This window comes from Cottoperca gobio, chromosome 10 (genome assembly GCF_900634415.1).
Source record: "Cottoperca gobio chromosome 10, fCotGob3.1, whole genome shotgun sequence".
Taxonomy (NCBI): Eukaryota; Metazoa; Chordata; class Actinopteri; order Perciformes; family Bovichtidae; genus Cottoperca; species Cottoperca gobio.
In genome coordinates, this window is record NC_041364.1 from 12,968,140 (window position 1) to 12,979,975 (window position 11,836).

The 11,836-nt window shown below is 41.6% G+C and overlaps 1 protein-coding gene across 8 annotated transcripts in view; it reads right to left on the reverse strand.

Annotated features, from left to right (window-relative positions):
* Positions 1-205: 205 nt before the first annotated feature.
* LOC115014750 (protocadherin alpha-C2-like) overlaps positions 206-11,836 on the reverse strand; it is a 127,835-nt gene continuing 116,204 nt past the window's right edge. For all 8 annotated transcript variants that reach the window (XM_029441809.1, XM_029441810.1, XM_029441811.1 and 5 more), the window contains exon 4: positions 206-3,125. In XM_029441809.1, the coding sequence (XP_029297669.1) occupies positions 2,818-3,125 (308 nt within the window). In that variant the 3' untranslated portion in view covers positions 206-2,817. The remainder of the gene's footprint in view (positions 3,126-11,836) is intronic.

Below are 11,836 nucleotides of genomic sequence, written 5' to 3' on the forward strand. Positions count from 1 at the left end.
TTATTAACAAAACACATTACCACTGTATCCATTTAGGTAAAATAAAAAATAATCTGAAAATAAATGAAATAAATGAAATTCACTACTTCACTGTCACAGTTGATGAGCGGGTGTACAAAAAAAGGGTTTTACAACAGATCTGGGCTAGTCCATTTAGGACAGCACATTGCCACCATAGTTCACCACCATACATTGGGAAAGAATGACAGCATGAACTCACTAAACACAAGCATACACTACATATACCTTTTTATACACTGGAATATTTTTTTGTCATTTTTTTTTTTTTTAAGAGTGAAAGGGAAGTGAAAGCTCATCATAGGATCATACATATTTCAGTTACAATATTACAGTGTTAGTTAGATCGTCATGTCAAAGCTGGACACAAAGAGTGATTTTTTTTTCTTTTTCTTTTTTTTCTTGCTTTGCTTGTTTTCATAAGCAAAACTCATGGTTGGTAAAAGAAAAATAACAAACTTGCGTTGAAAGGTATCACACTATAGCATTTACAAATATCTAAAGAGGTTTAGTGGATGCCATACAACATCTGTGGAGCGTGACGATTGTAGTACATTGATGTTTGGCAGAGACAGAAGTACATACAAATATCTCCTGTGTGAGTAATGAAGAAAAATGATAATACAAAATAATAAAATCATAGCCATCTATCTATTTATATATATATTTCTCTATATAGTATGTGTTTCCTTAGAGCAGTACATGCAGCAGCCACTTAATGGAGTGACGTCATACTGAGCCGCAAAACTTTGGGGACGTGGCAACAAGTTACAGGCAGGGGAGGGGAACCAACAGAAGCAGGTCTTGAGGCATAAGTGTGCCCCTTTTTCAAAACCTCATGAGAGAGGATTGGTGGGATATAGCTGTGGGATGGGAATCCCTAGATGCCCGTATTTTTAAGCATGTTTTTATTACTAATGCAGAGACAATCTATGAAAAGTCTACGCTACATTTTCAGCGTAGATAAAAGCTAATATGTGACTCAATGATCCTAAACAATCAATTTGGAGAACAACTTTCTTCTCTTGTACATGGAGGTGGAGGGCCAGCCCACGGCACCTTTCTCCTCACTTTATCTTAGTCCTCCACCCCAGTAATCTGCTTCATCCCACCTGCTCCCCTCTCATCAGTGGCTACACACAGGAAATGAACAGTGTTCTGTAGTATACGCAAGTTAAAAGCACTGAACCGTTGTGCACTTAGAGAGACATCTGACAAGAGTTCAGGGCGTAGACCCCCGACTGGGCTTCCCCAGGCCTCATCCACATTACTCCATGCTGTTCTCAGCACACCACAATGTTCAGAGCAGGCCATTCCCAGGATCGGGGGAATGTCTGAGGGTAAATGGGGGTGGGGCATAACACGCAAAAAAGCAGTTAAAGCTATGAGGAATAAAAGAAAAAATGCAGGAGTATGTAATCTCTTTAGAGAATAAATGAACAACAGAACAAGTTCACAAACTTCATCATCACATGAAGAGGCAGCCAGTGGGATGGGTGACCGTGGAGAAAAAAAGGCAGTTGGGGGAGGAGAGGACGGCTCGTGGCAGCTTGGGGCAAGTACAAGCAAGTGAGCAGTTGTAAACTCAAGGTATCAGGTAAGGACTGGTTGCTACCAAACATTCAAAGCAGAAAGCGTTAGGCTCTTGCTGCGGCAGGGGGAGAAGAGAAGGTGTTATCAAAATCTCAAGACTCTCCTAATATTCTGTAAGGTTTCATCAGAGTCCACTGACTGAAAGCAGAGTCACAAGCCAGCTCAACTGGACTCTCCCCTCTGTGTTCCTCAGGAGGATGTGAGGTATCCTCCCATCTCGCCATCTTTCCGGTGCTCTCTGCATTCCTCAGTTGGGGTTCTGGCAGGAGATGAAGCTCTCGTTGTCCTTCAAATGCAGTGAGCAGATACAGAGTGGTTGCAAAGGATGCTGCTTCCATCCTGAGAGAGTCGATGTGCACCGCATAGGCGACTGTGCAGGGCAAAAAGCTTGCAGTGTCTAGTTTTAAGCACATTTCTTTGACGTCAGTTGATTTTCTCTCCTTATTTTATTTTTTATTTCTCTCCCTCTCTCTAGGTCTCAAGTGCTTTCCATGTCTACTTTGCCATGGTAAATATGTGTATTTGTGTTTGCATGTTTGAATGTGTGAGCATGCGTATGTGTGCATGTGGTTTCATAGAGATCTCAGGAAACACTGTTGGTAATTATCAGAGGAATCTGCAGCAGTGTCATGTAAGCCTTAGTTTCAGTGACTCTCTCCTGTGCTATTTACAAGTAGTGTGTGTCCAGCTCCAGATGGCATGCATCTGTCTCAATCTTCTTTGTCATTCTTCTTTTCCTTGGCTGGCACAGAGCTTTTTGTTGTTCTTGTACAAAGTATTTGTCTTCTCTCAGAGAGAATGGTTTACACATCAGTTGGGGAGGGGGTAAGACAGAGGTGCCAATGTGCCCAGTGGGTTAAAGGATAACAGATTTCAAGATGAGGGCAAAGAGTGGTCATTCCTTGATGGATGACTGACGTGAGTTCACTCAGGGTGTATAGGCACATTGGGGCGTGGAGCAAAATCAATCATTTTATTGTTTTTATCAAGGCAAAATCAATAGTTTACCTTCAGTAAGGGACTGAAGGTAAAATAAAGCTTGGTAAGGCCAGGTTCTTTAGAATATTATCAGTGAAAATAGTTAATTAAATTCAATTGAAAAATCTGAAATAGTTTTCACATTTTCTTTTTGCCCAGTGGACTTTGGTTGGTACCTCTGTTTTAACAACGCCCTTTTCTTCTTTGCTGTCTTCTCTTTCTGCTCCTCTACTCATCTCCATCATCCTTCCCCTTATCCTTCTTGTCTTTCTTCTCCTTCTTCTTCTTCTTCTTCTTCTTGGCCTCCTCTTTCTTTCCAAAGGTGATGAAATCGCTCTTGTCGTCCTCTCCTCCCTGGTTCTGTCGGATGGATATTATAGCGGGGGAGCCAGGGATGATGAAGGCTTCTGGGGGAACTTCGCCAGGTTTCAGGTGCTGTGGGGGTGCACCAGGTCCGCCGGGGCCATAGCGAAAGTGCCAACTGTTGCTGTCTACGCCAGCGCCCATTGGGGGGGACACCTCTCCCCCTTCAGCATCTGAAAGTAACAAAGGGATAGACGATTGGTTATATTTGGCAATCTATTTGCTTAAAACAGATTTGGTTATTAAAATGACCGATTGTTATGATTTTCAAAGAACCTGAATTGTAACGTGAAAAATCTAAATTCTTCAGACACGCTGACTGTGCCTTTACTAAGCCTTTTGCATGTCACATGCGATGCATTCTGCACATAAATGAATGTTTTGAATGCTATTTATGAAACACTCGCTTAGAGGCACAATTTGCCAGTCATCTGACAGGTTGTGTTTGTGCATGCAAATACAAATAATATCATGAGATATCATAAGGGAGGCTGATAGAACGCATTCCACTGGATTTACAAACACTTGCCCAATTTACAGTGTCAGTCTGTGGAAATTGATCTGTCTCTGAAGAGCAGATGCTAATTTGAGCAGGTGTGTGCATTAAAGGGGTAATTGTACCGTCTAATGAGCTCACAAATTATGTTTACAGATATTGTACTTATTTATTCATGGCTATAGTAATCTCACAATCTTTCTAAAAAAACATGTTAATCTATAAATAAAACTTAACATTTAGCAAAGATTCCTATGATGGCTACATTTAAAGATGAACTGCTACTGCACAAAAGCAAAGCAGCAAAACATAGGATGACAGGTACATTGTGATGTCTGTTTTAAAGCAATCTTTCCTTCTGTGTATAATTGTATGTCCTTCCATCTCTTTTTGATTTCACTAGTTGTATATTTTATGACTCCTACTGCAATCGCTCCACAAACCTTTCTAAGTATAAATATAATTCCTGGTCTATAAGTATCTCTATTTAGTATCACCACATTTTGATTTCTGCATTTGAGAACTGCACCGTTTGAGCACACAGAATGTGCTTGAAAGAGGCAGTCTCGATGGCGAACCGTAAAAAAAACTCTCCCTAGCACTTTTACATGCATGAATCAGGCCTACTGTGTCAACGCTTTAACTGCAATGAGAGTTCACTGATATGCACTGCAGCCACTGTAAAAATCTAATCGGTCAATGAGTGGCATCCCTTAAGGGAATAGCCATGACATGCTATAAACGGTGTGAGGTGGCGGAACTTAATGGGACGTTTTCAAGAAGAAGCTGCTAAAGTGGGCAATAAATCAAAGACTCCCTCCATGCCAAAGCTAACATCTGTGGCACTGTTTGATGAAACATTAAGCCCTTTGTTATTATGTTGAAGGCAACATACAACATACATACATAGGCAACTGTAGAAAGGTAATGAAGTATTTTAATAGAATTTAACTTCAGTCTATCTATCTATCTATCTATCTATCTATCTATCTATCTATCTATCTATCTATCTATCTATCTATCTATCTATCTATCTATATTCAGTAATTGGCAGGTGTAACTGTATTTAGGAGGGCATTAGCAGGCATCATGGAGTGTTCACGCTCCTTACTTCACTGTATGGTTGTGTATTATATTATTGTCTACGTTTAGTATACATTAAAACTAAGCATAGTCTACCAGCAAAAAAAACCCCATCACTTTGGTTCTTTCCTCACAGCAATGACCTACTTGCCACACATATTCCTTTTATTTGTCTGACTCCTTTTCTGAGTTCTTTCCAAAGGGGAGATTAACTTAGCAGGGCTCCATCCAACCAGAAGGAACCAAGTCTGGAAGAAGAAGCCTGACCTCAAGCTGTACCCAGAGCAGAGAATACCATCTTCCAATCTTCACTTACTGCACTATGTCTCAGCCAGCCTCAAAATATACTCTCTATGTTCGGTTTCAGCTTTCTTCATGTTGCATCTCTTACACAAAATGAACTCTATCATCCTAAATATAGTTGGCCATAGTGAATGCAAATAGTGGTTAAAGCGTCCATAGGCTGATATACTTAAATTCTCCAAGAGTCTCTGATGAAGTTAATATGTTTGTGTTGGGCTGTTACAATGCTGCATTGCAAGATGAAGACTCATCAAAACCCATTCAGCCATAAGTCACTGGCATTAATACACTTGTATGTGTGAGATGATGGAGTTTATTAGTTCACTTTTTCAAATATAATGTGCTCCAATCTTATCGTCTTTATCATTTTTGTTTTTAATTCATATTTTGCTCACTCTTTCCCTTACATAATTTACCATTTTCAATTACAAGCTCTTAGTGAGATCTGCTCAGAGTGAAGTATTCGTGGAGTAAATCCATGGCAAACACGGCGTCTCCTGCTTGGCATACAATCCTAATCAGTGATAGAGGCACGCACTGATGTCTGAACTTAAACAAACACAGATTCTAGTCTGAATTAGAACCGAGATGATAAATTGTTTAACAAATCATACATCAAATTGAACGGCTTTGGGTTCTGGACTGTTGGTTAGACATAAGAAGCAATTTGAAGACACTATCTTGGGATTTAGGAAATTGTTATGAGCACTATTTTCTTACATTTTATAGACCAGCTTGTTAACATATTATTGGGTAAAATAATTGTCAGGTTGTTCAATAATGATTTTTTTGTTGCAGCCCTAATCGAAGTTGTAAAAGTTTAATTCCGTACCACCGTACACGAATTACGGGTCATGCTTTTGAATTGCTTCACATCACCCCCCCCCCCTCCCATAAAAAGCTCTCATGCTTTCTCCAGCTGAAAGAGCCCCAGAGAGAAGACTGAATTTGACAAAGAGACTGAGAAGATTAGGACAGTACAGGCTCAATCCAGTCAATGCTTCCTCCACATGAAGACACAAAGACAGCTAGAGTCACATTCATTTACAAGGCGAGAGTCTTCCCCCAGTTGATAAATCCTCGTCGGACTCCCCAAGCAGAAACATGACCCTGATTCTATAATCTCAAAAGGAGAATAAAAATACTAAATAAAAAAATGCAAAATAGTGCTGGCAATGCTTTTCTCTAAAGTATCTCTTGCCTGAAAGAAATGACCTGCCTAACTCAATGTGGGAACTTGATGAGACACCAGTGTCCCCATGCAGACTTACATTCACAAACAAAACAACACCCCGGAGAGTGAGGAGTTACGCTTAGAGCAGACAGACGGAAAAGGGTAAGGCAGGGCAGTGGTACTCTCTTGAAAGGGGCAATGTCTTATGCTGGATTTAAAAAAGACAAATCATGGGACACACTGAAGTCTGCTTGTGTTTAACTCTGGTGCAACTGAAAAGGTCATATCATAATACTCTTTGCTGCTTTGGGAAGTTCCTTTTGTACTTTTTTAATAAACATTTCTAACAATATATGTCATTTTGATGTTACATACAAAAAAATCCAATATGGGATTTGACCGATGATGCCAGCTACACATACATTCCCTCTATATTCAACCCGTTTCATCTGCCTCCTCATACTGTATGTCTTTTCTCACTTTATTTGCTTACTGCCTTTTGTCTGCGTCTCCTCCTTCGCGACGGTAACAGACTCCCCTCGCCCAACACTGATCTCCACACAGCCATTGCTTCAATCTGATTTGTCGATGGCTGTTGCAGAGCAAAACTTCCTCTCCTCTCTGTTCCTCTTGCTCAACCTCCCTCCTTCTCTTTTCCCTGCCACCCTCTCTCTCTCTTTACATGTACTGTATAAATATATATCGCTCATTTCCCCTGACCTTCCAACTAATCTTGTGTGAAAACTCAGCCAGCCGACACCCGTCCCTCCCAGTTATTGACAAGTCTTAATCACGCCTATCAATGTTTATGGTAACATTAATGTGATTGGGTATTAAACAGCTTGTCCATCAGTGATAACTACCGAGCACATTAGAGACGAGGGTGGCTTGTTGTTTCATGGTGATGCCCCCAGCTCTATTACTCTCTCCATGCATCTGTAACGAGCAGCATTTTAAATCCTCAGTATTTGAAATGCTAGAACTATTTTTGCATTACAGACTGTGATTTTCTCCATATCTTTCCCTGAGTTCCATCTCTGGACTCTTCAATCCAACATCTCTGCGTGTGAGTGTCCAATCGCTCCCTTGTTGCCGCCCAAGCTTTTCACAGCCACTTAAATCACCCAAGCTCCATTTTGCCACGTCTACTTTATTCATCCCCTTGTCTCGCCCTACCATCGGCCAGTTGGAGCAGAAGCGCAGTGGAGCGCAGTGCAGCGCAGTGCAGCGTTACATAACTAGCTGAGGAGGAAGAGGAGGGGGAGGTGGAGGAGGAGGAGGAGGAAGGAGAGGGGCCAGGAAGTGCAGGGATACAGATATGAAACATAATGCTGAAAACCAAACAGGAGGGTGGGAGGAGGGAGAAAAAAAGGATTAAAATATCCTGAAGGTGCGATTCTTTTTTTTTTTTTTCACACTGCAGTGCTAGAGAAATCTGTGATTGTTATGATAGCAAACAGTCATCTGAGACCACACCCTTCTTCACGATAGCACCTGTGTTTGTTTGTGTGCTGTGCAATGTGTGCTCCTTGTGATAAAAGCAGAATGTGATGTTGCTGTCTATTCAAAACCTAATTCTTATTCATGCGTCTGTGTTTTCACTGCTATGCCTGGGTGGTGATAGAAGAATACATTTTGTGCCTGCATGAATGACCATATATTCCCCAATCAGCTAACAGTAAATGAAATAAAACTGTTGTGGGTAGTACTATAATGATGGCTGGTTGTGTTTTATTTATTTTAATTTTTTAGCAATTATGCCTCTGCATATGCATATTGGAGTCTGCAATTTTACCGTGTGTGGGTGCCTGTTTAAGTTTCATGCCAGGTTGAGCACCTTGCTGTCTGCTCCCAGTTGGATCATGTGACAGATGGTGGAAACAAGCAATCCCAAGTGACAGGGCTTAACATAACAAAGATAACACTGAAAGTAGGAGCATGTGTGGGAGTTTGAGTTGTTATCCATGTGTCCGTTTGTGTGTATAAATGTCAGTGTGTGCTATGATAAAAAAATAAATAGATGGAGAAGTAGAAATGTATTTATTCTCCAGAGAGAAAGAGAGCTGGCAAGATATGTAAAAGACTCAAGAGAGTGCAAGATGGGAACAGAAACAGTGACAATAAAGGAAAGAAAATAACTAAGTCGAGAACAGGAAACAGATGGGGCGGAGGGATTTAGAAACCGTAAAAAGTCCCTGAGAGTTTTCTAGACTGTTCTACCTTGTCTTTCTGATTGTGCCCTCATATCAAATACACCTTAACTTAAAGACTGCATCTCTCAAGTACGCTTTGAAATGAATAAAATGTCTCTTCTTTGCCTATCTCTTCTTTTTTATCCACTACTCTGAGAAATCACTCAAATTGTTCTTATAGAAACTTGCACCTACCCTGCCTGACTTGACTGACATAGACACAGTAAATGTAAACGCGTTAGGTTATGGTCCTAGATGCTACATAGCAGATCACATGGTCAAGCCCTTATGCAGTGAAGGAGCAAAATGAAGCACAAATCCTCAGTGGTCTCGTCTTGTTCACCTTTTTCTCATGACATTTTGCCTGAACCCTTTTAGTCTATTCTTGCCTTAGACAAGTGCTGCAGTTGATTCCTGTTAACTCTAATCAAATCTGTCTTCCTCTCTTCCTCTGTGTACATGTTTCAGTGTGTATGTGTGTGAGTGTGATACAGAAAACAGCAAACCTGCATTCACCTCTGCAGTACACCACCGCCCCAGTGAATGTAGGTCACTCCACTTCTGTTACTGACTCCTCTGCTCTCTCCTTCCCTTTACACCTCTTACCCCTTACTTTCCAAACACATCCCTCCCTGCTTTAACTCTATCCTCCCCTCCTGCTCTGTTTTATCATTTTCTCATGTACGAGCATTTAAGCCTACACCTCCCTTTGTCTTGTCCTTCACCTGATGCCACAGCCTTTTTTTTCTTCCCCCTCCTTCAACACCTTTTGTCCCACACCATGTGTTTGCACTCCCCTCTATATAAGAGCCCCCCTCCCTCCCTACCTCTCTTGCCAATATTAGGGGCCATGAATGGTTGCCGTGGAAACTACATCCGCGAGTGAAGCAGTAGGACACTGGTAGGAGTCATGGTGACAGTGCTTGTGCTGATGGAGAATAATGCTGCAAGCTCTCTCTCTCTCACCACTCTGCCATAGCAACAGCATCCTCATACAGCTTAACTCTTTCCTTTGCTACAGTCAATCACTCTGATTTTCTCATTGTCACTCCCTCCCAATCAGTTTGTCCATCACGTCTCCACCTTCCTCTCTACCTTGTCCTTTAATGCTTGTTGTCTTGTTTCTTTTCAATCCCTCGCTCTGCAACCTGCCCATCCCCCTCCTGCCCCCTGTCTCCAGGGTATAGTTGCAATACCGCACAGTTCTCTCTAAATCCCTATGTGCCCTTGGTTTAGAGGCAGAGCTGTGAAATAGTGGCAGAAACCGAGGAGGAAGACACAGAGGGAGTGGAAACCAGATAGAGAGAGATAGTTTGACAGCAAGCAGAACCCTGATTTCATTAATGTGGGCCTGTTAATCTGGGCGTGGGCTGTGCTCCATCTGTCACAGCAGGAGCTGCACACAAAGCAGGCAGCCAAAGCACACTTAGAAGCACAGCCAAGCACACGACATATGAAAACACTAAACAAGATGCAACGACACAGACACACAAATCCACTAATCGGAGGGGAAGAAACAGGGGTGTCGTCGGCTGCACCTCCGTGTCTCACATCGAAGCAAAAAATAGACTGTGATGGAAAACATCACCCTGTAGTTACAGCAGCCTGGGTGAAACATTCCCCTCAACTAACCAAACTCCCATATACTCCTGCTGTCCACCTAAGGACCACAGCCTGCAACAAACAAGATGATGTAGCTATGAATAGCACAGACTGTGAGTCATAGTGATGTGACAGGCCACATTGAATCAATATCTCCATTTCTCTCATTTCTCAGACATCATGAACACAAATCTTTCACAATCTTGTCCTCCAGGCAGGGAGATCTAGAAATAAATTATTTTAATGTTATCTGACACTTTTAACCCAGAGTTATTGTTAATCCAACCCTCAAATTTGACCTGGAGCTAATACAGCCCTCAGCTAATATTTCCATTCTTAACCTGGCTAACAATGAGATTAAGAAGGGACAGTTCTCCCTCAGGCAAAGCAAGGTTAGCGTGTGCACAATGTGTTGTTCTCAAAGTGCCAAGGCTTAATTAGACCACCTTAAATCCCCACCAGCTGATCTTGTTACCACTGACCCACCCTGAAGACGTCACTGCTGCCTGTCCTGGTCTCTCTCTCTCTTTCTATCTCTCATGTTTTGAAGAGCCTACAGGCTGTAAGTCCTCAGCCAAGGCAACAAATCAATGGCAGAGCGAAGGAGGGTGTGTGTGTGTGTGTGTGTGTGTGTGTGTGTGTGTAGGTAGTTTGTCTTCCTGCCCAGCTACCGCCTCCTGTCTATAAAAGATACCAGGACAGGCCATCTCTACTTTCTTAATTACAACAAATCACCTCTTTATCTAAACTTAATTACGCCGCCATCCTCGCTCTAGTACTCTCATCGGACATTCTTCTTCGTAGTTATCTCACCTGCCTCCTCCTTCATTTTTCTCTACCAGGACACTCTTCTCTCTCTCTTTACTCTTAATCCTTGTTGATCCCACTTCCCTGTCATCATGAGGAAAGTCAAGAGTTGACAACTGAATTCTCCTCAATGCACGGAGGGCGCTGACACTGTGTGTATGCAGTGCATCTTTGGTTATAAATCTTGGTCAGGCGCAGGGAATATGGCATCATATGCAATGACATTCACATTACAATGTCCGTGAAATGTCATCTAGCATTGAGTATGCTGTCATTTAGAGTTTGGTTTTGCTCCAGTGTTCCTGTTCTTCTGATTTAGCGAGCACATTCTTCCAATAAGTTCCTTTGCGATGCTTTGTTTTCGCCCTGGTGAGGTCAAAAACGTTTTGCCTTTTGGTCTTCTGTAAATAAAACGACTTCTTGCCACTAACTGTGACTCTCCCTAGTCATCATTAGTTAACATAGTAAGACTAATTGACCAATCTTTATGAGCGAGGTGGGAATTCTTCATGTAAGTCTGATCTACATTTGCAATAATTCTGCATTCCTTACCACAACAATGGTGTAAAATGTTAAATTTAGATTTAATGGTTATCCAGCAACAAGCTGAAGTTGACACTTCCATGTGCGTCACTTGCCTGCAGTGGCTTCACCGCAGATGCACTGCCAATAATTATTATTCTGTTTTGAACAACACTGTGAATTTCACTCATATTGCTAATTTCATAGGTTGTCTTGCAACTGAAAGGTCTGATGGCTAAAATTCTTTAGAATATTGTTGAACAAAGCGTGAATGCAATACACAATAATGTAATGCACAGATGCACCTTTTTAAATGTCCATATGTTATATCAAAGTATTAAAAGCTTACAAATATCTTATAAACATATCAAATTAATATTATTTGTTGACCATATCACCGTCCCCTAATCTTGGTCTTTGTGTAGAGAATGTAATTGTGCTTTGTATTTCTTCACTAATGTTTGTCCTCTGTGGCTCCGTGGCTTATGCCTCCGTAAACATCTTGCTGATAATCCAATCAACTATTTGCTCTCTCTCACCCTCTTTTTGTCTGTATTGTCTTCCTTCCTGTGACAGAGAGCAGAGAAATCCATCTACGCTTACGTAGCATGTGTCATTTCCTCTCCCTGGAGCAGTGGGAAGGGTTAGAAGTGGGTCGGGGCGATCTCGTAGCTGATATCTCTGTATTCCTCATTTTATTACTCT